This window comes from Nyctibius grandis, chromosome 5 (assembly GCF_013368605.1).
Source record: "Nyctibius grandis isolate bNycGra1 chromosome 5, bNycGra1.pri, whole genome shotgun sequence".
NCBI classification, from domain to species: domain Eukaryota; kingdom Metazoa; phylum Chordata; class Aves; order Nyctibiiformes; family Nyctibiidae; genus Nyctibius; species Nyctibius grandis.
In genome coordinates this window covers 53,970,266-53,993,489 of record NC_090662.1, presented here as the reverse complement: position 1 = coordinate 53,993,489, position 23,224 = coordinate 53,970,266, and the positions used below count along the sequence as shown (strand labels likewise).

Genomic DNA, 23,224 nt, shown 5'->3' with positions numbered 1-23,224 from the left:
CATCACATTGTCTCTACAGAAAACTACAAACTATGAAATGTACAAAATGAAAATTTTTGTGGTGGAAGCTGACAATTCACTAGGTAGCCTCTCAAAGGAGAGGGCCTCGCCCAACTGAAGCAGCAATACAGAAAGAGTCCCAAAAGGAACAGCATTGCTTACTTCCAGAAATTAAAACGGATCTGTAAGGCATGTTAGGGGAGAATCTGGAATAATTCTCGATTTTAAAACAAGAATTTTGCTATAACAATGTTATATGCTGTTATAGTCCCTTAAAAATATTTGAGCAATGTACTAATCCTTGGAGAGAGACGACATTTGCATCCATAACCAAAGTGCACTTAATTATGAAAGAGAATTTGTCTTATAATTAATTATCCTTTGTTTCTGGCTGAGAGTGCTTTACAAATATGATCACATTAGTGCATTCAGTCAGGAAACTAGAAACAATAGCATGCAGATTAAGTGGCCAGTCACAATGCTTGATAATCAAATACTCAAGGCTGTGTGTGCTGTGAACAGATACTGAGTAAATACTAATATCGAACACTTAAAGACACATTTTTGTTAGCCTATGCGTCGCAGTGAATGTTGTGTAACAGTTACTCAGAACTTACATAACACACTTGATATATAGTCACTGGAAATATTAAAATAGCTGATAAAGTGATATAACAGAAACATTGCCTTTGTAAGCATGGCGAATTTTTGACTCAACATCATGAAGTTTAGCTTCAGGATACATTTTATAGGAGAGGAAGAGAACATCTATCTGATCGGCACATTCAACTTACTGGGATTTCCAATACATTTTGGTATTGTTGGTACATTGTTGAGATAAGAGAGACTAATATATAGAACATGGTGACAAAAGAAGGGAAGCTGCAATAAGCAACAAAAGGACACATTTTAAGTCACAATAAACAAACATGCATAAAACTGGGTGTACATACCTGATTTTTGGCAGGGAAACTTAGCAGGATTTTCAGATCTTTATCAGGTGCATGTGAAATGTTATACCAATCCTTTACGCTGTCTGAACGTGTACAATTTTCTTTTAATGTGCACCTAAAAGTATACATAAAATTATACTAGCCTCCTTCTGGTGGCTTTGACTTCAGACACTGTACTTCAACTTATTTAATGTTATTGATTTTTTACAGGAACACTACTGATTTTTTTACAGGAATATGGTTACAGCTGCAAAAAGCTTCAGGAAAACAATCAGTAAAATCTTCTGCTTAGCAAAATAAATTACAATGCATTGATATATGCTCTAGTGTCCTAATTAAGTCAATGGGACTCGAGCAAATATTAGATGCTTAGCCAGTAACAGTGGACTTGGTAGCCTGGGATGGAATTCATCACCCCCGACTTGATTGCTCCATTGTACAGTTCTAGATTTGACCCCTCCCAGTTCCCTCTACACTCAATAGGGAGAAATGTGCTCTTTCAGGGTGCAATTCACCTAACCTATTCTAGACATTCATCCAAAAATGAAATGAATCACACTATAGAAGCTGCTCCTTCTCTACAAAGAATATAAGAGGAGATGGGGGTGAAGTTCAAATGCAGAGCTATGCTATGAATGTGTACAGCTGATGAGATGCAGCCTCCTTCCTAATCTCCTCTGTCGTCCACTGATGTGAATGGTAATCCTTCCCCTTTTGTGTCAGTGCACTTGGTTAAAAATACTGGGTTTGAAAAGGTAGTTCAAAATAGATTTCTCTGTCTTCAAGAATAAAATCCATTTCAAAGGTAGGATAGCACAAAATAAATAAAAACGTTATAGATGCCAAACTGCAGGAAACAAAAACTACAGAACAGAAAATCAAGGAAGAATGAGGAAACACTGGCATATACAAGTACCACAAAGATTATCCGTATTAAAAATGTGATAAGAAAAAGAGAACATAGGCATACAAATTAGATGGACAATCACTGAGTTTGAAAGGCAAATCCTTAAAATACTGTCTGCTGTGAACAGTTAATGAACAATCCATAGTTTAACTCCAAGTAATTTCATATAGCTAGCAATTAAGACAAGTGTGTGCTAACTGCATATACATTAATATGTTAATATTAAGACTGAATATTTATAAATAATTGTAACATTTAATATTGTTTTAATAATACTACTTTTCCACTAAACATAGAAGCATGTATAGCTTCAATCATGTGATCAGTGACATGTGCCTTAATGAACTATTCCTTCGTTAAAAACTAGAAATGAGTACACCCTCGCAAAGCATGGGCCTTTTTCATGAGGAGCTCACTGTACAAACATATTTCATAAACAATGTGTTTTCTCTCCAGAAGGAATAACACAAGAATGACTTTCAAGAAAAATATCCACTGCTTTCCATAATGCTCGAAATAACCCCACAAACCATAGAAACCATAAAGCCATCCTCTCTGTAGATCAAGACGTTGGCAACTGGAATGCAGATAAGCACAAGGTCACTTCCTTTGTGGTCAAACTCAGGAAACTGCGTTCCTGCTGTACAAGAACCTGGTGGCACTTTGCATCTGAATACATTCAGATCATAACTACACTGTATGAAATTGGGACTATGCCTGACATGTTTCAAGCTGTCTGAACTAGGACAAATTTCAGTCTCATTTATCTCTCTCTTCACCTTACTGAGATCACGAAGGTCTATTAGCACCACAGTTTTAGAACCACAGAGGATGGGATCTGTCATCAACAGATGTGCACAAACCAGATGCTCAGATATGTACAGGGAGATAACTCTCACTGGAATGACATATGGGAGAGGGACATCCTATAGTTTCTGACAGGCTGATGATCATAATGTTGAAGATGCAAGGCAACACACTTGCAATACTTGGCAGTAAATAAGCGTACGCATTTCAGTGACACCAATATTAAAATATTAAAAAAGAAAACTGTTTATAAAGCTGAATATTTAAAACTGTCCTAGGACAAAGTTATTTACCTTCTTAGACTGCCTGAGGAACACAAGCACTGAACCAGTTTCCCCCATCTAAAATGAGGAACCTAAGACTTTAATGGCAAAAAAAGTAATGCCACTCAGAACCCAGAGTTGCTCTTGTCTTCATGCCAGGAAAAATGCATCTTTTGTTGCTCTAAAAGCTGACCTTTAACACTCCAACAATGTGCTACGAAGAACGGTAATTTCGTAGGAAGCAGTTGCAAAGGAGGAAGTAGAGCATCTGATGCCCCTCAGCATAAATTCTCACAATTGCCCTGCACAGGCCAAGAGTAACATGAATGCCACTCACCTAAAGATTATACTATTTTGTTATATCCCTATTTTTAGACAATTGATATTGTTTGCAAGCACTCTGGAATGAACATAACAGATAAACATTATTTGTTCTGAAAATTAACATACAGACTCAGACAACTAACAAAGCAAAAATACCAATACTGCAAAAGTAGCTGAAAGTTTCTGGAGTCTGGCTTTCTTGGAAAGGTGGACTGGACCAGATCCTATACAAGTATGAAGGTATAAGGAATGAAACCTTAGAATCAGATTTTAGACATGCATAGGTATGCGTACAGAGAGAAGCAGAGTCAAGATTTTTTTTAGTCTTTCACAGCAAGCTAGTTCTTTACACTACTAAAGATTCCTCTTCCCAATTGGAAATCAAGTTCCTCTTATTTCATTATGACAATGCGATACCTATGCATACTGGATCATTCCTATTTACTTAAGTTTCTGCTTCACTAATCTTGTATTAACTACAGATCCTACTGAGTTTGCCTTCTCTGCCTTGCTAAAGCATACTCATTTCCTCATGGAATGAGAACATGGTTTCAGAGAAAGTTTTGGCTTCCTTTTCCAAGGTACCAGCCCCTGAATGAAGTCTACAGATGTCACAAACACCGACCAAATTCAAAGTATGTCTGGTCATGTCAGATAAGTAAGACATATTGTGTTATTTCCATATAGAAAATACATGTAAAACATCAGTGCCTTGTATTGGAATAATTTCAACACACTTCATGTAAAGCTGATTCACCTATAGAAAACCTACAAATACTAAGAGAAATCACACAATGCTAAGACTAATTGTTTTGAATGATTGTAAGTGAAAAGGAGAATTTATATATTTGTCCCTATGGAAGAAAGAGTAGAAACAGGAACAACAGAAACATTTTGTTTCATTTGTTTTCACTTGCAATAAGATGTGCGGATTTTTTCATCAAAATACTGGATTTGAGTTCACGCTGCCTTTAAAATGAAGCATTGCTGGTAAGTTTTATTTTAAAATGGAGTGCATATTTAAGATAAAATTTATTTCCAAGTAAGAGTATAAAACATATCATTGATCTCAAAATTATGAGGGAATAGATTGCTTTAGTGAACATGTACGGACTTTGATTAAAATACTGGCTAAAAACATGTCTTCCTCTTTTTCTAAAGCTTCACTCAGAGCTCTCTATTTGCAAAACCAAGTATTTAATGATGCTAAGTGCTTAACAGTGAAAAATTATGTGAGTGTTGAATGGGATTCATATTAGAATAATTCATTTTTTTCTTCAAAACAGTAAATTATTTCTGTTTCAACCAGATGGAAACTTTTGGTGGTTCCCCTCATAAACAGGGGATTTACTGACTAATAACTGTTATTCCCAAACTCTTTATAAGGTAACAAAGCCTGAAAAGCTTAGCACTGTAACATCTGCAGTTTCTAACAAGGTAGCAAAAGAGAGTTTGAAGAAAACACATTACATAATAAACACTAACTCTCTTTTAATAACTACCTTTGCAAACACAAAGTAGCAGTTCTTCAGTAAAATTACATTAACATTGAAACAAACTAAAGTGGGTAGTATTTACCTTCTAAAAGAAGGCTACTAGTGGAATTCCTCAAAAATAAATCTTACAACCACTTTTGTTTAATGTTTTAATCACTGACGAACTAGCATAAAAGAAGGTTTACACTGTTGACATCTGCTGATGATACAAAGTTGGGAACATTACCATGCAGAGGAGGATGAGAATGTCACACAGGAAAACTTGGATAACCTTGAAATGGGATGACATTGCAAAGCATGAAGTACAAGAACGTGTACCTAGAGCAACAAAAATCTCACAACCCATATGTGCTATAGACTGGAAACTCATCAGTTGGAAAGAAAACAAAGGAAGAGAAGGACCTGGGGGCATTATCCGACCATGGATGATTGTGGCCCGTCAATGTGATGCAGTCATGAAAAAGACATTTGTGATCCCAGGACACACTAAGTAAGGTGCTTCCTGGACAGACTGATTAAACACCATTGAGCAAGGCACAGTTGAAATCTCTTCTGGAATACCGTGACAGTCGTGGCCATTCTTATTTTAAAAGGATGCACAAACTTCACAGAAGGGCTACTGGAGTGGAGTGAAGAAAGGAGTCTTATGTGAGAGGATCTTAGTGAAGTTAGCTGTTTTGGCACACCAAAAAGAAAGTGAAAAAGGAGACTGCTTTCACAAAAACATTGAGGAGGTAAGTGTGAGGGAGGGGGAAAACCTGTTTAAGTCAAAGTGATGTGAGCACCAGAACAAATGAGTATAACCTGTTCACGAACACACACGTGATGAAAACGAGCAGACAGATTTTAACCAGCAGAACAATGAGACTCTCAGATAGCCACACAACCAGGGCAGGGAGGACAAAAAGCCTATCTAAATTTAGGATGGTCCTTGATTAGTTTATGAGCAGGTTTACATGATGTGGTTGCTAGCAATTGCCAAGACTAGGCTAGATGACCCAGGAATTTCTCCAGTCCAGGCCAAAGACGTACAGCAGCTTTCAAACCTGCTTCAAAGAAAGCAGCAAAACTCAAATGCAAGGCTGAAGTGTTTAGAAAGAAATTCTCCTCTGGACTAAACCAAATGCAGTGGTTCCAAAGCAAGGAACTATGAATACTGAAGACAACTGAGCACTCTTTCCTTGTTCTCACATGCAAGATGCTTCTAGCTATTAAGATGCTTCAAGCACAAATATACAGTTTTATCCCTCAACCAACTTGGAAAGCAAAAACGTCTGTTCTAAAACCAAAAGAATTTCTTTTTTTTAGCCAACATATATTTTATGGATAGATCTCAAAAATCCGAGGGTTAACATGGTCTTTAAAAGGTGCAGAGCTCCCTTTCACATGACAATAAAGTGTCTCACATTTATGGCTATGACTGATTCCATAAAAATTCAGTAGATATAATCTTGATACTGAATAGCCCCAAGCCAGTCAAAATGTACACTGACTAATAATATCTTGCTTTTATATGGAAGTCTAAAATACCAAAAGATACCTTTGATTCGAAGAACACCACCCACAGTAGGGATCCTTTGCAGTTAAGCATTCTTGCTCGGAAATGTATCTACCACAATTTGCAACTGGTACTCTTCTCACCTAAAACCAAAGAATGCAATAACACACTGAATTAAAATAGCCTCCATAAACAGGGAAACTGAGGGTTACCATTAACAATCTGACAGCAACCAAGCACGATCCCTTCGGGTAAGTTTCATTATGGAATCCCCTCTGCCAGAAGACCTCTGGATAGAAATACGCAGCCTATTTTACACACACTGCATTTTGCCATAGGATGATGAAACTCCTCTGACAATGACAAGGCCAGTATGGACAGAGTAATGCAGGAAAGACTAATTAGCATAGTGAATTATAGATAACAATAGAAAGGAGGTATATTTTACAAATAATGTTCTGCATAGCAGAATATCATTTTCCTCTCATCAGAACTGAGATTTTTAAATGATTGATGAAGGTGCATTCAAAAATGCATGCGCAAAACAAAATGCATCTGTGTTTGCATCACCATGTCAGGTAACTGCATGCGCACACTAGAACAAACGCATGCAACTACTTAACATGCATGAAAATGCTATTTCAATAAGTAAATGTAGGTAATTGTGGCTATATTGTATGTAGCTATACTTGTACATTCAGCTCGAATATCCTAGCCAGCCATTTTCAGAAAAGGAAAGGAAAAAGAAAAAGAGAAAGCTGATTACAAATACTGAATACAAATACAAACACTGTTATTAATAACAAGGTTAATTAATAACATTAGTGAGAAAAATATTCCTAATTCAAACCATTTTTTAACAAATCTGCAAGAATTAAAAGTTCCTATATTTTATGAACATAAACAAGGATGCATGGCTTTCTGCAGAACTGTATTTACTGTTTTTTCCAGCCATATCTTGTAAAATTCTATTTATCTGAAGGTGTGTGAGATAATCAGTTCAGAAAACAGCCAACATCATATACTACTAGCAAGTTTAAAAAGACAGTGTTGAAGCCTTATTTAAGCTCCAAGAGATGATCAGAAAGAGGTATTTATTCCTAAAAGCTGTTGTTCTTCTATAACAACTTGCTCTTTTACCAAAGCTAAAGAAAACTCAAGCCTTTACTTTGAATATCTACTTATGCTTTTGACTGAAATTTTGATTCCTTCTGCATTTGCGATAGATGATTTCTATCAGTCAAGAGTTCCCCTGCCAACTTACCCCCTCTCTCAGATCGCAGGCTAAAATGCTATGTTCACTGCTGGAAAAGTTATTTTATTGAAAATGAAGGTAATCAAGTGCTGGGTGAAATCCTGTCCAGCCAAGATGGACAGCCAGCCCTTATGTTTTCACTGCCATCTTCTCTGCTGCTGGAAAGACAAAGGAATTGGCTGAGCTGATTCTCAGTAGCCCTCCTGCAGGGTGTGCTGCAACAACTGCACCAGCACCTGGGTGCCGCGCTCTGCTTCAGACGCATCTGCTCACATGCAGGAGCTCCCAGTGATTGCTGAACTCCTTGGCCTCACTATGTATACACTTTAAACACTTCTGATTATGGTTTTGTTTTGTTTTGTTTTTTTTAAAGTCTATGCCTAACTGAAGACAATGAGAATTTTACCATTTATTTCAGCAGAACTAAGACTTCAAACTCATCTCTCAAATTAAGAGACTTCTCCACATTAGAAACTCCATAATTGACTAGCAAACCCTGGCCTACCAATACCTGGCTTGCTAATTCAGAGGAACTCCGTCTCCAAAGAGTCTAAAAGTTTTGTTTGCTACCTCCAAACTTGATTCTGCATCATGACTCCAGGAAAAAGAGAAACAAAGACTCTCTCTCTCGACAGAATGACAGAAGCATGGGATTAAGAGTGTAGCAACAGTGGGCAGCACCATGACAGTGGAGGCTCTTCTGAGCTCTGCAGAAGTGCAGCCCAAACTTTGACAACACAACCAGATATTATACGTAAAGCTGGTAACTGCAGTTTGGATATTTAAGGTCTGACTCTGACCCAAACTGATGCTTCACTTATAAAGTGGCAGAAATCCTTAAAGCAGTACTTTACTTGAATTTATTATTTTATTTAATATTGTGCTTACCTTATTGGCAGAGGACAGATAGATGTAGTTATTATCTACTGGATCAAGTCGAAGTTTGGGGAAAATTGAGGTTTCTTCCTTAATTTCGTATAAAACCTCTGGGCAATTAGATTCCATATCCTCATTGAGAATAGCCTAAAACACATGAAATTAAATTATTCACAAGTCCTTTTATCGATCAGTCAGCATTTAAAACAAAAGCCTAATTTCAGCTACGTGAGAGCTTCTGAGATGATTTACTGTGCCCTAATTCAATTCACCTACTGCACTGGCTCTCACGCTGCAGAAAGGTGAAGGAAAAGACCACCAGAACAGAATTTCAACAAAACCCACGCCAGACCCATTTTGCACTGAATCTGGCACTGGTTTGGTGTATGAAACATCCCTCCCACCAAGTCTGTTCCTGATTGACGCAGAAACTGAACATGGAAGAGACGCATAGATCCCAAAGTCATAATGTGTTAAGCACTCCTATGAATGGAGAAGCAAGTATTAGCCTTCAGAAAACAAATTAACATCCAGACAACCATAATGCAAAAAGGAACCTATGCAAGTTACTGACAACTGTCTTCAGGACAGAAGTTTCTTTGTGGCTTCTGTGAGTACACATCTGAGGTGGTATTTCTTTTTCTTACTTTCCCCAACTCTACAGTTTTCACCACCCTTCGCACAGAGTTCAAGAGAACCAGAAACCACAGAAACTTTATTTTGCAAGTTAATAAGCACACCAACATTGATATAAGGTTTTCCATAAACATCATTAAACAAGGGAGATAATGTTCATGGTCTCCACTGTGCTAAGGAGACATGGAGGACTTTAATTTCATTTTCCATTATCAAAAGCACAGTGAAATTAAACAGGCAAAAGCTTTTTAAGTTCTCTACTATATTCCTCTCCGACTGCCTGCTTAATAAAAACAAAAAATGAGAGTCATCCTTTGCAGTGTAGACAGGAAATGCACATTCTTGCAAAACCCAGAAAAAAAATAAAGCATTAAAGGCATTTGAGTGGATGGTTGAAAAGTTTGATAACGAGATAAGATGACTTTCACTTCCAGGTGACTGATTTAAACTAGCGTAGGTCAACTATTCAGAAGTTAAGGCAAAATGGATCTTTTCTCCCTAACGGACAGCTATTCACATCACACAGATAGGCTAACAAACAAGTAAATATGCTCCCAAAATCTAGCAATATTTAATACTTCTACTGGAAAATCAAAGCAAGGAAGGAAACAAAAGACAGATGAACTGAGAACTCCACAGTCCATAAATTGATACTGTGGGCATCAGCAGTTTAATGAAATGTTTCCATGAATTTTAAGCAGGGTACATAATTGTTTTTGAAAGTGATCTTGCTCTCCAAGTAACAATACAACAGTTACTTCACAAACAAACAAAAAAGAAAGAGAGATTAATACACTGTTTATAATGCAGTGCCTAAACCAGGAAACATTTACCCACTTGATCACAACAGCAGCTGATGGAGAAAGGAAGAACTGCCACGCTCAGCTTACCTTCAGTAACTGTCCATCATCTGTTCCTAAAAAGAGAACTATCTGATTCAAAACAAGTGTGCCATAAACAGCCACTAATCCAGAGTGAATCAAGGTAGGTAATTTCTTGATTGATCTTGCCTCCTGAAAATAAGATGTAAGAGAAAGCTATTACAAAATCATTCACCTATACTGCAAAACATTAAGAAAAAGAAGAATCCCTGGAAAGAATCTCAGAGAACTCAACTTCAGACAATACTTTGGGTAACATTTTAATTCTGACACAATTTCAGAGCAACACATCATTGGAAATGGCGCACAAAACATGAAACTACTTCTTTTTTATACATGGCAACTGGTCATGTCTGTGACAGAGATTACATCTACTGCAGCTACATCACTGAAGCCATGCTTTGCCATCACCTGACTGCATCTACCATGAAGGCTACAGATACACTCAGCAACCACTTTTAAAAAGGAGGCACTTCAAACACACAGAATTTTTTTGTGTGTGTGTGTCAGAAAATGCGGAGCTTCATCCTCCCCTTTCTGGTTTCCTGCTTTACACTAAAGGAAGTTGAGACTTGCGTATCGCATAAATATAAAAATGAGATAAAGCAGTATAAAGTTCATGTCAGGGAGAACATAAATGTACCTGTGTGAACTTTAAAATCAACGTTACCTACAATTCTCCCTTTAACCAGGAGGAAGTTAAGAGAGAAACATGTGTAAGCAGCTCACAAAAGAAAACATCACAGAGGAAATCCCTGTGTCTTGTGGAAGGAAAAACCAAACCAAATCATCCCAATTGTAAACGATGATGTGTGAGAATAAGGTCATTCACTAGCTGAGAGATGGTCTCCGTCCCAAACTCCCTACAAGCCCAGATACCTCCCTAGCAAGCAGTACCTCCGTTTTGCAGTCCTGTAATTGCTTTAAATCAATCTCCGTGTGATCCCACCTGTTCTCCAAATGGATCCAACTCCCAGCCAACCTCTATCTCCCCTTCCCCTCTGTTATTATAATGCTTTCCAGTGAGCTTAGTTAAGGAAATGATGTGCCTAGGAAATGGTCTGTAAATCAGTCTACCTACCTACCTACCTACATTTTCATTTGAGTCATTCTCCTCATCACATGAACATGTGGCTGCACGGACACCAGTGCTGCAACAAAGGAGTGGCAGGCACAGAGGGGTGGGGCGAAGAGCTCAGGTAGGACCAGGTCCTTGGGAACAAGCCCCGTAGGTCAGCTTACAAAGCCCACAGTCTCAGGCTCAAGGATGGATTCCTAAACCTACAGGAACCCTCTGAGTGCAAGAAGCTATTTCGCTTTAATGTACAAGACAAAGTGTGAGAAGAGACCATTAAAATTGATATTTTTCAGAAAGGTGAAGGCATTTCTCAAAGTTATGAAGCGAATCTATAACACAGTAACAGCTGAATTCAACACTCTTGCACGCTAGGATGCTGGCTTAACCCCAAAAAGTCTTTCCACATAGAAATAATTTTTTTTCTAAACTGCAATCCTAAGTCAATTAAAATCTTTTTCAGTCATGTGAATTATTTTAATTAGCTTGCAGGAACAGCCACTTGGAATAAAAGAAGACTTGATTAACTTTCATATTTAAAGATTTTTTTTTTCAAGCAGCATGAAGAAGACACAGGAACTGTCACATACTGGCACAGAACTTTAGTAAAACCCACTTAGGCATAAGACTCCAATACCATGGAGGTCTGTCTTAGATATGGGGCGGGTGAGGGGAGTGATTGCAAGCATTTTAAGGTAGAAAAAGTTAACTCACTTTTTTATTAGATCAGAAGGTAACAGAACTTCAGCACTGGCGCACACAATGAGCCCTCACTCAGGCTAAGGAGTGAGGAGGTGAACCTCACAGGCTTTCATTTCCACCAGAATCAGGATTTTTTTTTCTGCAGTGCACCATATAGTAGTGTAAAGAAAACAAACCACCCTAGGTTCCTCACAGACTCTGTACATCAAGATCACAGCAGAGGGGAGGACTCACGCAGTCTCTGAAAAGCTTTGCTGCCAGATTTTATTTCAACCCATATACTAGTAAAATAACTAGTGTCATATCAGTGCATCCTCCTCATCTGACTGAAGAACCAATACTGACAAGAGTGGAAGCCTCCTCCCCTCACTCTGCTTGCTAGAGGGAGGGTCAATGTGACATTGAGCTAATACAGATAAGAAGAGGGGGAATTTATATGGTGGGCAGTCACAACAAAAATTGCCTTCTCTCTTTTGCAACCTATTTTTCCAGCTTGCCCATTCCCTCCAGGGTGCAGCTGCTGCTTTCACCCTTCTGTCATCCCTTTTCCATGTGCATTTATTCTTTCAACAAGCCCTTTTACCTCTTCCACTGTGACTAATGGGGTTACAGCACTGTAGGGCCTTCCCAAGCTTTTTCTTCTACAATTAAATCCATTCTTAAAATGCATTTACAGTCTAAACTTCCTTTATATTTGAAGTCACTCATCTCCACGATCATCTATGTGTCCATCCTGTAACATTTTCAGGCTCATTCAAAAACAAGAAAAGCAAAAGAAAAGACAATACTGCTCTAGAAGACAGTTCTTTTTTTTAATTCTTCGGTTCCACCCTCTGTTTTGTTCTATAATCCCCCAAAATCTTCATGTGCTCAGGTAAGCCTAGAGATCTCTTGAATTAACTTACATTTTGCTTTGAAGTTCACCCCCCTATGCTGTTTGGTTATTAGTGTGAAAGGCATTTATACTAATTTTCTATTTTGCATCTCATTTTCAGATTTATCTCAATTTTATCTTCCAGCTGCAGCAACCGTATTCACACTGCTACTTTCTGTCTTGATTTCCTCCTGGTTATTTTACATTGCGTGCCTCAGACGGAAGGGCAGCATTTTTAGCTCACACAGCACTCAACATATTGCAGCTGGCCAAAAAATAAAAATAAAGGGTTTGAGCATCAGAGTGAATGAACAGATGCAGCTACACAAAAGGACACAAGACTTGTGAGCAGTTTATAGCAATAGCTAACACTGGAACAATACATATATGATTTTCCTAGAGGGAAAAAACTTCTGGAACCTCATTCTTCTTTCTTAACTTCACCGCCCTTCAACCTCCTGCATCAATTTTTTATTATATCAGAGGGTAATAAACATAAATATTAGTGCATGCAGCGAGCCTTTATTAGGGCTAAGGAATGAGGAGATGAACTGTTCCAAAATTTTATTTCCGTGAGGTTTTTTAATTCGTGCACTGCATAGCAATGCCACGTGAACAGAATCACAGAATCAACCAGGTTGGAAGAGACCTCTGGGATCATCGAGTCCAACCGTTGCCCTGACACCACCCTGTCAACTAGACCATGGCACTAAGTGCCATGTCCAGTCTTTTCTTAAACACATCCAGAGATGGTGACTCCACCACCTCCCTGGGCAGCCCATTCCAATGGCTAATAACCCTTTCTGAAAAGAAATTCTTCCTAATGTCCAACCTGAACTTCCCCTGGCGAAGCTTGAGGCTGTGTCCTCTTGTCCTATCGCTAGTTGCCCGGGAGAAGAGGCCAACTCCCACTCCACTACAACCTCCCTTCAGGTAGTTGTAGACTGCAATAAGGTCACCTCGGAGCTTCCTCTTCTCCAGGCTAAACAACCCCAGCTCCCTCAGCCGTTCCTCATAGGATAGACCCTCCAGACCCTTCACCAGCTTGGTCGCCCTCCTCTGGACTCGCTCCAACACCTTAACATCTTTCTTGAAGTGCGGGGCCCACAACTGAACACAGTATTCAAGGTGCGGCCTCACCAGTGCCGAGTAGAGAGGGACGATCACTTCCCTAGACCGGCTGGCTACACTATTCCTAATAGAGGCCAGGATGCCATTGGCCTTCTTGGCCACCTGGGCACACTGCTGGCTCATGTTTAGCCGGCTGTCGATCAGCACCCCCAGGTCTCTTTCCACCGGGCCGCTTTCTAACCACTCTTCCCCCAGCCTGTAGCGCTGCATGGGGTGGTTGTGGCCGAAGTGTAAGACCCGGCACTTGTTCTTGTTGAACCTCATGCCGTTGGTCTCGGCCCATCTATCTAACCTGTCCAGATCCCTCTGTAGGGCCTTCCTACCTTCCAGCAGATTGACACTCCCACCCAGCTTGGTGTCATCTGCAAATTTGCTGAGGGTGCACTCAATCCCTACGTCTAGATCATCTATAAAGATACTGAACAGCACCAGCCCCAGAACTGAGCCCTGGGGAACACCGCTAGTGACCGGTCGCCAGTTGGACTTTGCCCCATTCACCACCACTCTCTGGGCTCGGCCATCCAGCCAGTTTTTAACCCATCGAAGAGTCCACCCATCCAAGCCCCGGGCAGCCAGTTTGTCTAGGAGGATGCTGTGGGAGACAGTGTCGAATGCCTTACTGAAGTCTAGATAGACTACATCCACAGCCCTGCCCTAATCTACTAAGCGGGTCACTTGGTCATAGAAGGAGACCAGGTTGGTCAAGCAGGACCTGCCTTTCATGAATCCGTGATGGCTGGCCCCGAACAAATCAGTCCAGGTGAGAAGACTGCAAAAAATCAGGGAGGATGACCAGAAAATACGAGGGTCTTCAAAGAGACCTTGCAGGGGCACGATCCTGAGCTTCACGATGCAAGGCAGGAGGGACAGTCAGAGGCTATGCTTGAGTAAGAGGTTGATGGAGGCACCTGAGATGGGGGAGGCTAGAAATTTGTCACTTCTTGCAGCAGCAGAAACACTCCTTCTCTGCCCCTAGATCTGAGTTTACAGAACTGATAAGGTGTCCTAATAGCCAATGAGGGAGAACAAGCTCCATTAGGAAGGCTTTGAAACCAACTGACCCTGAACAGCGTATTAGCAGAAAGCAAGAGGAAGTGGTGGATGACCATGGCTGGACATCCCCTCCTGTAAAGGATGAAGGCACACAACTGATAAACCATCATTCTATTACAACAGGTTTCTTTTTTTTAGGGGTCCCAATCCATTACATTACAAAGAGACTGCCAATGATTTTCCATTCCTTGGGCCACTACCCATTGTTGCGCATCCATGTGGACACCAAAGACACTGCTTAGTGCAGATCAGGACTACAGAGCTCTGGGGGCAAATTGAAGGAGATGGGACCCCAGGCTTTGTTAACCCTATAGGGTCAATGAAGCATGACGCTCTTCTGGATTTGCTACTCTCAAACAAGGAAGGACTGACTGGAGATGTGATAATCAATGGCAGCCTTCACTGTAGTAAATATGAAATAACCTAGTTCAGGATCCTGAGGGCAGTGAGGAAAGAACAGCAGAGTACAGAGCCAGAGACTAGGCTTCAGCTTATTCAGGGAACTGGTTAGAGGGATTCCCTGAGAGGCAGCTTTGAAGGGAAATGGAGCTCAGGAAAGCTAGTTGCTCTTTCAGAACAACCTCCTCCAAGCACAAAACTCAGGAAAACAGGCAGAAGTATCAGGAGATGGCCCCTAGCTAAGCAGAGAAGTCACGATTGAATGACAATGCAGAAAAACAGTACAGAGGAGGTGGAAGCAGGAATAAGCAACTAAGGAGGCACTGCCTAGACGTATAGCGATGGTGTTAGGAAGCCCAAGCTCACCTGGTATTGAAACTGGCAACAGATGTTATGGGCAACAAGAAGAGCTTCTGTCACCACATGAGCAATAAAAGACTAAACAATGAAAATGTGCACCAGCTGCTGAATAGGCCAGGTGATTTACTGACAGTGGGTTCAGGTAAGGCTCTGACTTCACCAGCAAGGTCTTGTGGTCCTCTGTACCTACAGACTTCAAGGAGGAGAGAAACTACCAGTACTAGAAGCAGATTAAGCCAGGGATCTCTTAAGAAATCTCAGCTTATAGAAGTCCCAGGGGAACCAGATGGGATCTGTAGGAAGATGCTGAGAGACTGATGACACTGTGAGGCCATCCTCTCATATTTCAAAAGTTGTGAAGATCAGAGGAAGTCTCCAACAACTGAATAAAGGCAAATACTGCACCCATCTTCAAAAAAGACAAGAAGAATGTCCTGGGGAACTACACATTGGTCAGTCTCACTTTTTCCCTGGGAAAATCATGGAGCAAATCCTCTTGGAAGCCATTTCTAGGCACAAGAAGAAAGTGACTGGGAAAAGACAGCATGGATTCACTAAGGACAAATCATGCCTGACCAACCTGATTGCCTTCTGTGATGAAAGGACTCAATCTGTGGAAGAGGGGAGAACAGTGGATGTCATTTACTTTGACTTTAGCAAGTCTCTTAATACCATTTCCCACAGCAACCTTGTACCCAAATTGAAATATTACAATTTAGACAGGGGAACTACTGGACGGGTGGAAAAAATGGATGGATCATCAGGCTCAGAGGGTATTGGTTAATGGTTTTTACTCTACCTAGACACCAGTTACAGGTAGAGTTCCTCACAGAAACTATCCTGGACATGTCCTGCTCAATACCTTTATCAATGACCTGGAGGAAGACACTGAAAGCTTCTGGGTTAAGCTTGTGGATGACATCAAAATGAGTTGTCATGCTTGAGTGCAAGGCTGTCATTCAGAGGGACCTAGACAGGCTGTAGGAATGGACCAACAGGAACCCCAAGAAATTCAGCAAGGACAAATGCAAAGTCCTGCACCTGGAATGGACTAACCCCCTGTGACAGTAGAGACTGGGGAGCAGCTCTGATGAAAAGAACACAAGGGTCCTGGAAGGCAGTAGGCTAAATGGTGTATCCAGGCAGCAGTGAAGGTTAACAGCATCCTGGGCTGTATCGACAGGACCATAGCCAGATCACGCGAGGAAAGTGATCATTTGCCTTTACCTGGCACACGTTTGATTGTGTCTAGGATACTGCAGTCAGTTCTGGGACCCTCAGTACAGCACTGATCTTGATAAATCAGAGTCTCTTCAGTGGTGGGCCATTGTGATGGTCAGAGCCTGGAGCACCTGCCCTATGAGGAAAGGCTGAGGGAAGTGGGCTGGTGCAGCCTACAGAAGAGACAATTTCAAAGGGACCACAGACAGAGAGCTAGGCTCTTGACTGAGGTGTATGCAGGACAACAAGAGATAATGACACAAACTGAAACAGTGGAGGTTTCTAGTGGACAGAAGATTAAAAAACATCACTATGAGGACAATTAAGCAGAACAGGTTGTCCAGAGAAGTTGTGCAGTCACCATCCCTGGAGGTTTCAAGATCTGACAGGACAAAGCCCAGAGCAACCTTGTCTGATCTCAGAGCTGACCCTGCCGCGAGCAGGGGGCCAGACTGGAGACATCCTCTGAGGTTCCTGCCAACCTGAACAATTCCGTGATCCCAAGGAAGCGAATCCTCTGTTCAAGAGCCTCCAGGCTCTCAAAATTTTCTGCTAAGAACACCTGGTGAAGCCAGATGACTAAAAGCAACTCTTCTTCTTACTGACAATGTGAGAGTTTACAAGTCTCCTATGGCTTACTTCCCACACCAAACTGGGATGAACTGAAAATTCATTGTAACCAGACAGAAATATTCACTCTAGAAATATTAACTCTAGAAATCTGTCAAACATCAGATGAAATACTAGCAGTCTGGTAATACACAGGAGATGACTTTACTACTGGAAAATTAATCACAGGATCAATTTTGATACCAAATGATATTTAGAAGTCTGAAATTCTTTCCTTAAATAAAAGACCATGAATCATTTTGGAATTAGCTACCACACTAATGGCCATGATTAAACTGATGTGACTCTGTTGACTTCAAAATCTCATTTCAGTAGAGCTTACACCAGCTAAGATTTGTCCTAGAATTCCAAACTATGCTCGATAAATTAAGGGGCATATACCAACCCACATATTTATCACCCACTGAAAAATGCAAAAAAAATCAAAGAACAGACTGTTATATGTCTTTACTTGCATTGAACAACGGATGAAAATCCAACCAAGATAGCTCAGCATTCAGTAGCTATCAGAGATGCTTAGCCTTTGCACATCATAAAATAAACACCTTAATACAAACTACAGCAACTTCTCTCTGTCTTACAGCTATATGCCTAACACTTTTGGATTTTCTCCCTGAAAAATTGTAGAATCTTTTTCTTCCCATGCAACTTTTTTTAATGGCAAACTTAATTTCCAGATTTGTCATTGTGGTTAGGTAACATCCTCTCAACTACAACTGTCTCCTGTTGATGTTCTCTAATTTGAGCACTTCTTCAACTCATCTGCTTGGCTATGACCCACAAGATTCTGGGATCTCTGGGAGCTACTAGATTCTCAGATCTCTCCCATTCAGCCACAGAACAGCAGAAGGAAAGGCCATTAAAGCTCACTAGCAGCAAATTTGTGACAAATTCCAGCATTCCTCTTATGTACTGGCTAAGGAGCTTCAATTTCATAATTGTGATCCACCAAAAATGTTTGTTAGTGCTCAGTCAGGTTTCTGAAAAGGAGAATGAGATTTGGCAAATTCACAGTTATTAACTAAGGAAACTGTGAAGATGCGCTTACATACAGGCAGGTTATGCTAGCGAGTCCATTAATGCATACACCTCAATAGTGTGTATAAGTATATAGAATAAAAACTAAGAGACGTGTGGATCAGAGGAGAACAAGATGAATATAAAACTGCAAAATGTTTTCAGAGTAGTTTTGTCTAAGACACCGCTTGCCTCTTGCTAGTTAGGAATCATGTCTCTGGGAATCCAGTGTTATATATGTTGAGAATAAACACATGCAACTAGGACAAAATGCTTTGTGCACACTGCTATACAAAACAAAAACAGAATTAGCTAGTTCTCATAACCAGCAATTCCACAGAATTTGTAGCAGTCACATACTTTTTGATAAAGTTGGTAAGCAAGGATCTTAAAAATTACTAATTTTCAATGACAGACACAAATCCAGCATTAAAACAACACAAATGTCAACTTTGGCCTAAGTAGCAACGTGAGGCTAAAGAGACTGCACACCTACAATGAGTTCCTACAGGATGCGGAGCACTTTGATTCCAATCCAGTGAAGTACTCAAATTCATGCTTAACTTTAAATGCATGCACAGCTCCCCTGCAGATGACAAAACTGCTTATATGCCTAATGTTAAATATGCCCTTAAGTGCTTTACTGGGTTAGGGCCAGAAAGCTCAGTACCTTACAGGAAGGAGTTTAGAGTAGCACATGCAGCAGTAGCATAGCAGGGAATTCAGGACCACAAATACCTCAGGCTAAGTCCCTCCTGCAGTGTGCTATTGAGAAGCACAGTGCCAACGCAGTGCAAATACAAGCAAGTGCAGAGAGGTAACGGGATGTATTGCCTAAAGGTAATCAGATTACAGAAATCTGAAGAACGACAAGATCAGAAGGAAAACAAACTGCCACTACTCCCTAACGTATACTCTAAATTGTATTCCTGAAGTGAAAAAAAAATGTATTTTCAATGCCTACATAAACTGACAGTTTATGTCTGTGATCCATGTACCTCATCACATCACACTTGAGCTCCAGAATTCAAGTGTATCCAGCAAAGATGACTAAGACCCACACCACCCTACAACACATGGCATCTGCAATGCAAGAGTTGGGGTGACATTCAGCATGGTCCACCGGTCACAAACACTGTACAGGTCTTGCACTCCAGGCAATTGTAACGCTGTAACACGTTCATTCACTCAGTACCAACAGTTTTTAAAAGACTGGGCTTTAAAGCACACGTTAAGTACTATTGCTCGCTGCCATTCCTACACATCGTACTACAATATACTCGTGACAGCTCTGGGCTACGAAGCACTCCTTTCTGGCCAGAGCCACTGCTAGCTATTCCACACACTTCTCCTACAAACTGTGCACTAACGGACACGCTGCGCAGCATCTTCCTGCCAGTTCTGAAGCCCGCGCACTTCTGAGTCCAAGAAGAGCAAGTTCCACGTTTGCAGGGACTCCCATGATTTGGTGAGAGACGCTAGAAGAATCTGGACTAAAACAACCCAGAAGCAGCAGCATATGGGCCTGTCATCTCCAAACTTACTCTGCAACAGCCTACCCTAACCTTCTGTAGTATAAAAAACATATTAAAGCTGAACTACATCCATTTATTTCTATGTTTATATACCATAAGCACATATAATCAGCTAAAAAAGGGAGCATAATTAGCCACGTAATGTTACAGGTCATATTACTACACAACACCCACTTGTCCTGCTATCTCACAAAATATTAAAATACCACTTTCCTGTCAGTGGTAAACTGTATTTATTGTTGTGCCAAAATATCATGATTAATAACATCGCCATGGTCAGGGACATAATGTTAAGCAAACAATCCTTTTAATAATTTTTAAAGTGGGATTCCTCAGCACTGTAGCCAAATACAATCTACATTTCCAGGAGGGACAAGCCTTTTGGGATATGAAAGTAACTTTGGAGTCACAGGAGTCTGATCTGAATCAGATCAATCCTAAAACAAGTGGATCATTGTTTGTTCATATTCAGGCACTGGGAGGCAATGGGGACAGGGGATTGAGAGGAACACCGAAATACTCGCCTCACCTTACGTGCATTATTTTACTCCAGGAAATCCGTGAGACTCTTCTGGAATTTCTAGCATGGGGTTTTGAAAAGTGTTTAAAAAGGATCTGCTGCCCAGGGAGATTTCTTTTTTTTTTTGCTTTGCAGGCTTAGAAAGCACCTCATGAAGAAACTGCACAAGTAATTAGGAACAAGGAATACAAATTAAAAACCCAACTAGCAAATAGGTATTTTGGGATGAGGGTGAGACTTCAAATTCATTCAGCAAGTTTGCCTTGTTAGAGTACAGAAATCATGCAGTAAGCTATAAACTGGCACTGGAAATCAAAGGATTGGTTCCAGCTCTGTTGCGAGAGTTTCACTATTTACGTGAGCACAGTTGTTTCACCCACATACGGGGTTCTCATTCATAACTACATCCTCTAACACTGGCAATAGTGTAGGGAGATGAGCAGACTGAATCACACGTGCCCTCTGGTAGTTTGTATTCAGAAGAATCTTGGCACCACACTCTGCTGTGGGCTAAGTTTAGGAAGCCAAAGAGCGACGGTAAATCTACCACACTTCTTTCAAGGAGTTTCCAATAAACTCTCATTGTAACACAGCAATGATTCAGGGGTTGAGCTGCAAAGTTCCTGGATGGTGGGGGAGGCCAGGGCTTGCTTTATGACGGCTTGATCACCTGCGGTTGGCCCTGATACTTTTCAGTGTTGTTCCTTTTTCCACAGCTCTGAAAAGACTTCTCAGTGTCACTTAAAAGCATGGATGGGCCTTGCAAAAGCACCTTCTCCTCCTGAATTACACCTTTAGCTTCTTGAATTTCGTTTTTAGTTCATTTCTCTACTAGCTACCGAGGCCACAGCAAAGCCAGTAGCATTGCCCACCCTGCCCTCCGTTTGCACAGCTCAGCCTCAAAAGGAGGAAGGCGCTGAAGAGTGTCAGAGAAGCAAGGTGACCAGGGGATCTCCATGGGATACCACTGCCTGTGAAAATGTAACCACTGCAACAACAAAGACATATCGCCTACTGCTGTCTGCTGCGCATATGGGTTTGGGGGGGGTGGCTGTGAGCCCTCTTGAGCAAGGCCAGCCCTGGGAGGTTTGGGAAGCACCTACCACCGAAGAAGCAACCATAAATAACTAGTGAGCAATGGGGATAACAACACACACAGCCCAGGGCACAGAAGTCAATTTAATGGGTGTTTTTTCATTTCTGATGTAGCTGTAATGACATGAGATGTAAATGCACAGAATAAGGTAGGAGATACTTTATCTAGGCTGTATGGAAAATACAATGAAGTACAACTAATCCTTGGCATAAAAGGGTGCACTGAGTGAGGAGCCCGAGACTCAGGCCTGACCTGGGATGCCCTCAGGTATTCCCTCAGACATGTCTTTCCCGAGATGTAGGTGGGAAGGACACTCCAGGATCTGGTAAGGGATCAGCTCATTAGAAACAGAAAGTGCTGCAGAAATCATTAGGGCTGCTGGAGCCAGGGCTGATGCGCAAAGCCTGGCACGGCTCTGAAGTTCCCTGCGAACTTCATGTGCCCTCAGGTCAGGGACACCGCATGAGTCATGCACAGCAACACCAGCCACATCAACAACAGTGTCAACAATGCCATGCAGGACGAAAGCTTAGCAGAACGATGGCCAGACTTACGCAACTCTTCCCGTTCATGATGAAGTGCGTGGACGCACAGGCTTGCTCCTTCATCTCCTCCATCCCGAAGATGCAGATGGCAGTGGTGTTCCAGGCCTTGGCGCTGCCGCTGTGGCGGAAAACACCCACCCACCAGCCCTGCTTGCCCTGGCGGACAAGGCTGGAGGAAACTATGAGGTTCCTGCACCCGCAGTCCAAATACACGTGCCCTTGCAAAGTAAGGCCACCCTGTGAAGGCTGCAGCTGGCGCAGGACAGCCATGCTCGGCGGCTCCATGTGGTTGTCCAACCCAGCCTTCAACCTGTAGTAGGGAAAGAAGAGGTAATCCCCCCACTGGAGTGCATCGACAAAGTGCAAAGGTTCCTCCTTGCGCTTGATGATGCCCAGCTCCTCCTTGGACTCCAGGTTGTCCATGCTGCGCATCGTGATGACGGTCTCCGCATCCGACCGGGAGGGCTCGCAGTTGAGACGGCTCCTGTGGGGGTTCGAGTAGGTGGCCGCCACGGCCAGGTACCAGGCACCGGTCAGCTGGAAGACGACGCCAGCGGTGGAGCCGTCGGGCAGGCAGCTGACCACCTCGCTGCGGTTCAAGCGCTGCCGGTAGGCCGGCTGCTCCCACACCTCGCAGGTGCCGGCCTTCTGGGTCCAGCCGGCCAGCAGGACGCCCGCCCCTCCGGCCTCCTCGTAGGACAGCAGCAGGTTGCTGCGCACACCGGGGGGCTCCCCGCAGCCCTGCCCCGCCGCCGCCGGCACCACACGGCGGCGGGGCCGCAACTCGGGCCGCAGCTCGTAGAGGCAGCTGCCGCCCGCCACCAGCACGCCGCCGCCGCTCACCTCGATGTTGTCGATGGTGGCCCCCGGCAGCTCGAAGCTCTGGGGACCGCCGGCGCCCGCCAGCGCCGCCAGCAGGGGCAGCGCCCAGCTGAGGGCGGGCGGTGGCGCCGCCATAGGCGCGGGCTCGGCTCGGCGCCGCGGAGCGCCTCAGGCGGCGGCGGGCGGCGGGCGCTGCTGCGCCATGCTGCGCGGAGGGGCCGGCCGCGCTGCTGCCGCCGCCGCTTCTCTCTCCGCCGCGGCCGGGCTGCGCGCGGGCGGGGAGTTCCTCTTTCGGGGCGGGGAGGAGGGGGTGCCTGTACGGCAGAGGTGGGCCGGGCTCCTCCGGGA

The 23,224-nt window shown here is 42.4% G+C and overlaps 1 protein-coding gene across 1 annotated transcript in view; it reads right to left on the bottom strand.

Annotated features, from left to right (window-relative positions):
- The window catches only part of PLXNC1 (plexin C1), a 74,521-nt gene extending 51,510 nt beyond the window's left edge, over window positions 1-23,011 (bottom strand). The window contains 5 exon segments of the mRNA XM_068401573.1: window positions 954-1,068; window positions 6,291-6,391; window positions 8,392-8,526; window positions 9,906-10,028; window positions 22,064-23,011. Coding sequence (XP_068257674.1) covers window positions 954-1,068; window positions 6,291-6,391; window positions 8,392-8,526; window positions 9,906-10,028; window positions 22,064-23,011 — 1,422 coding nt within the window.
- Window positions 23,012-23,224: the final 213 nt, after the last annotated feature.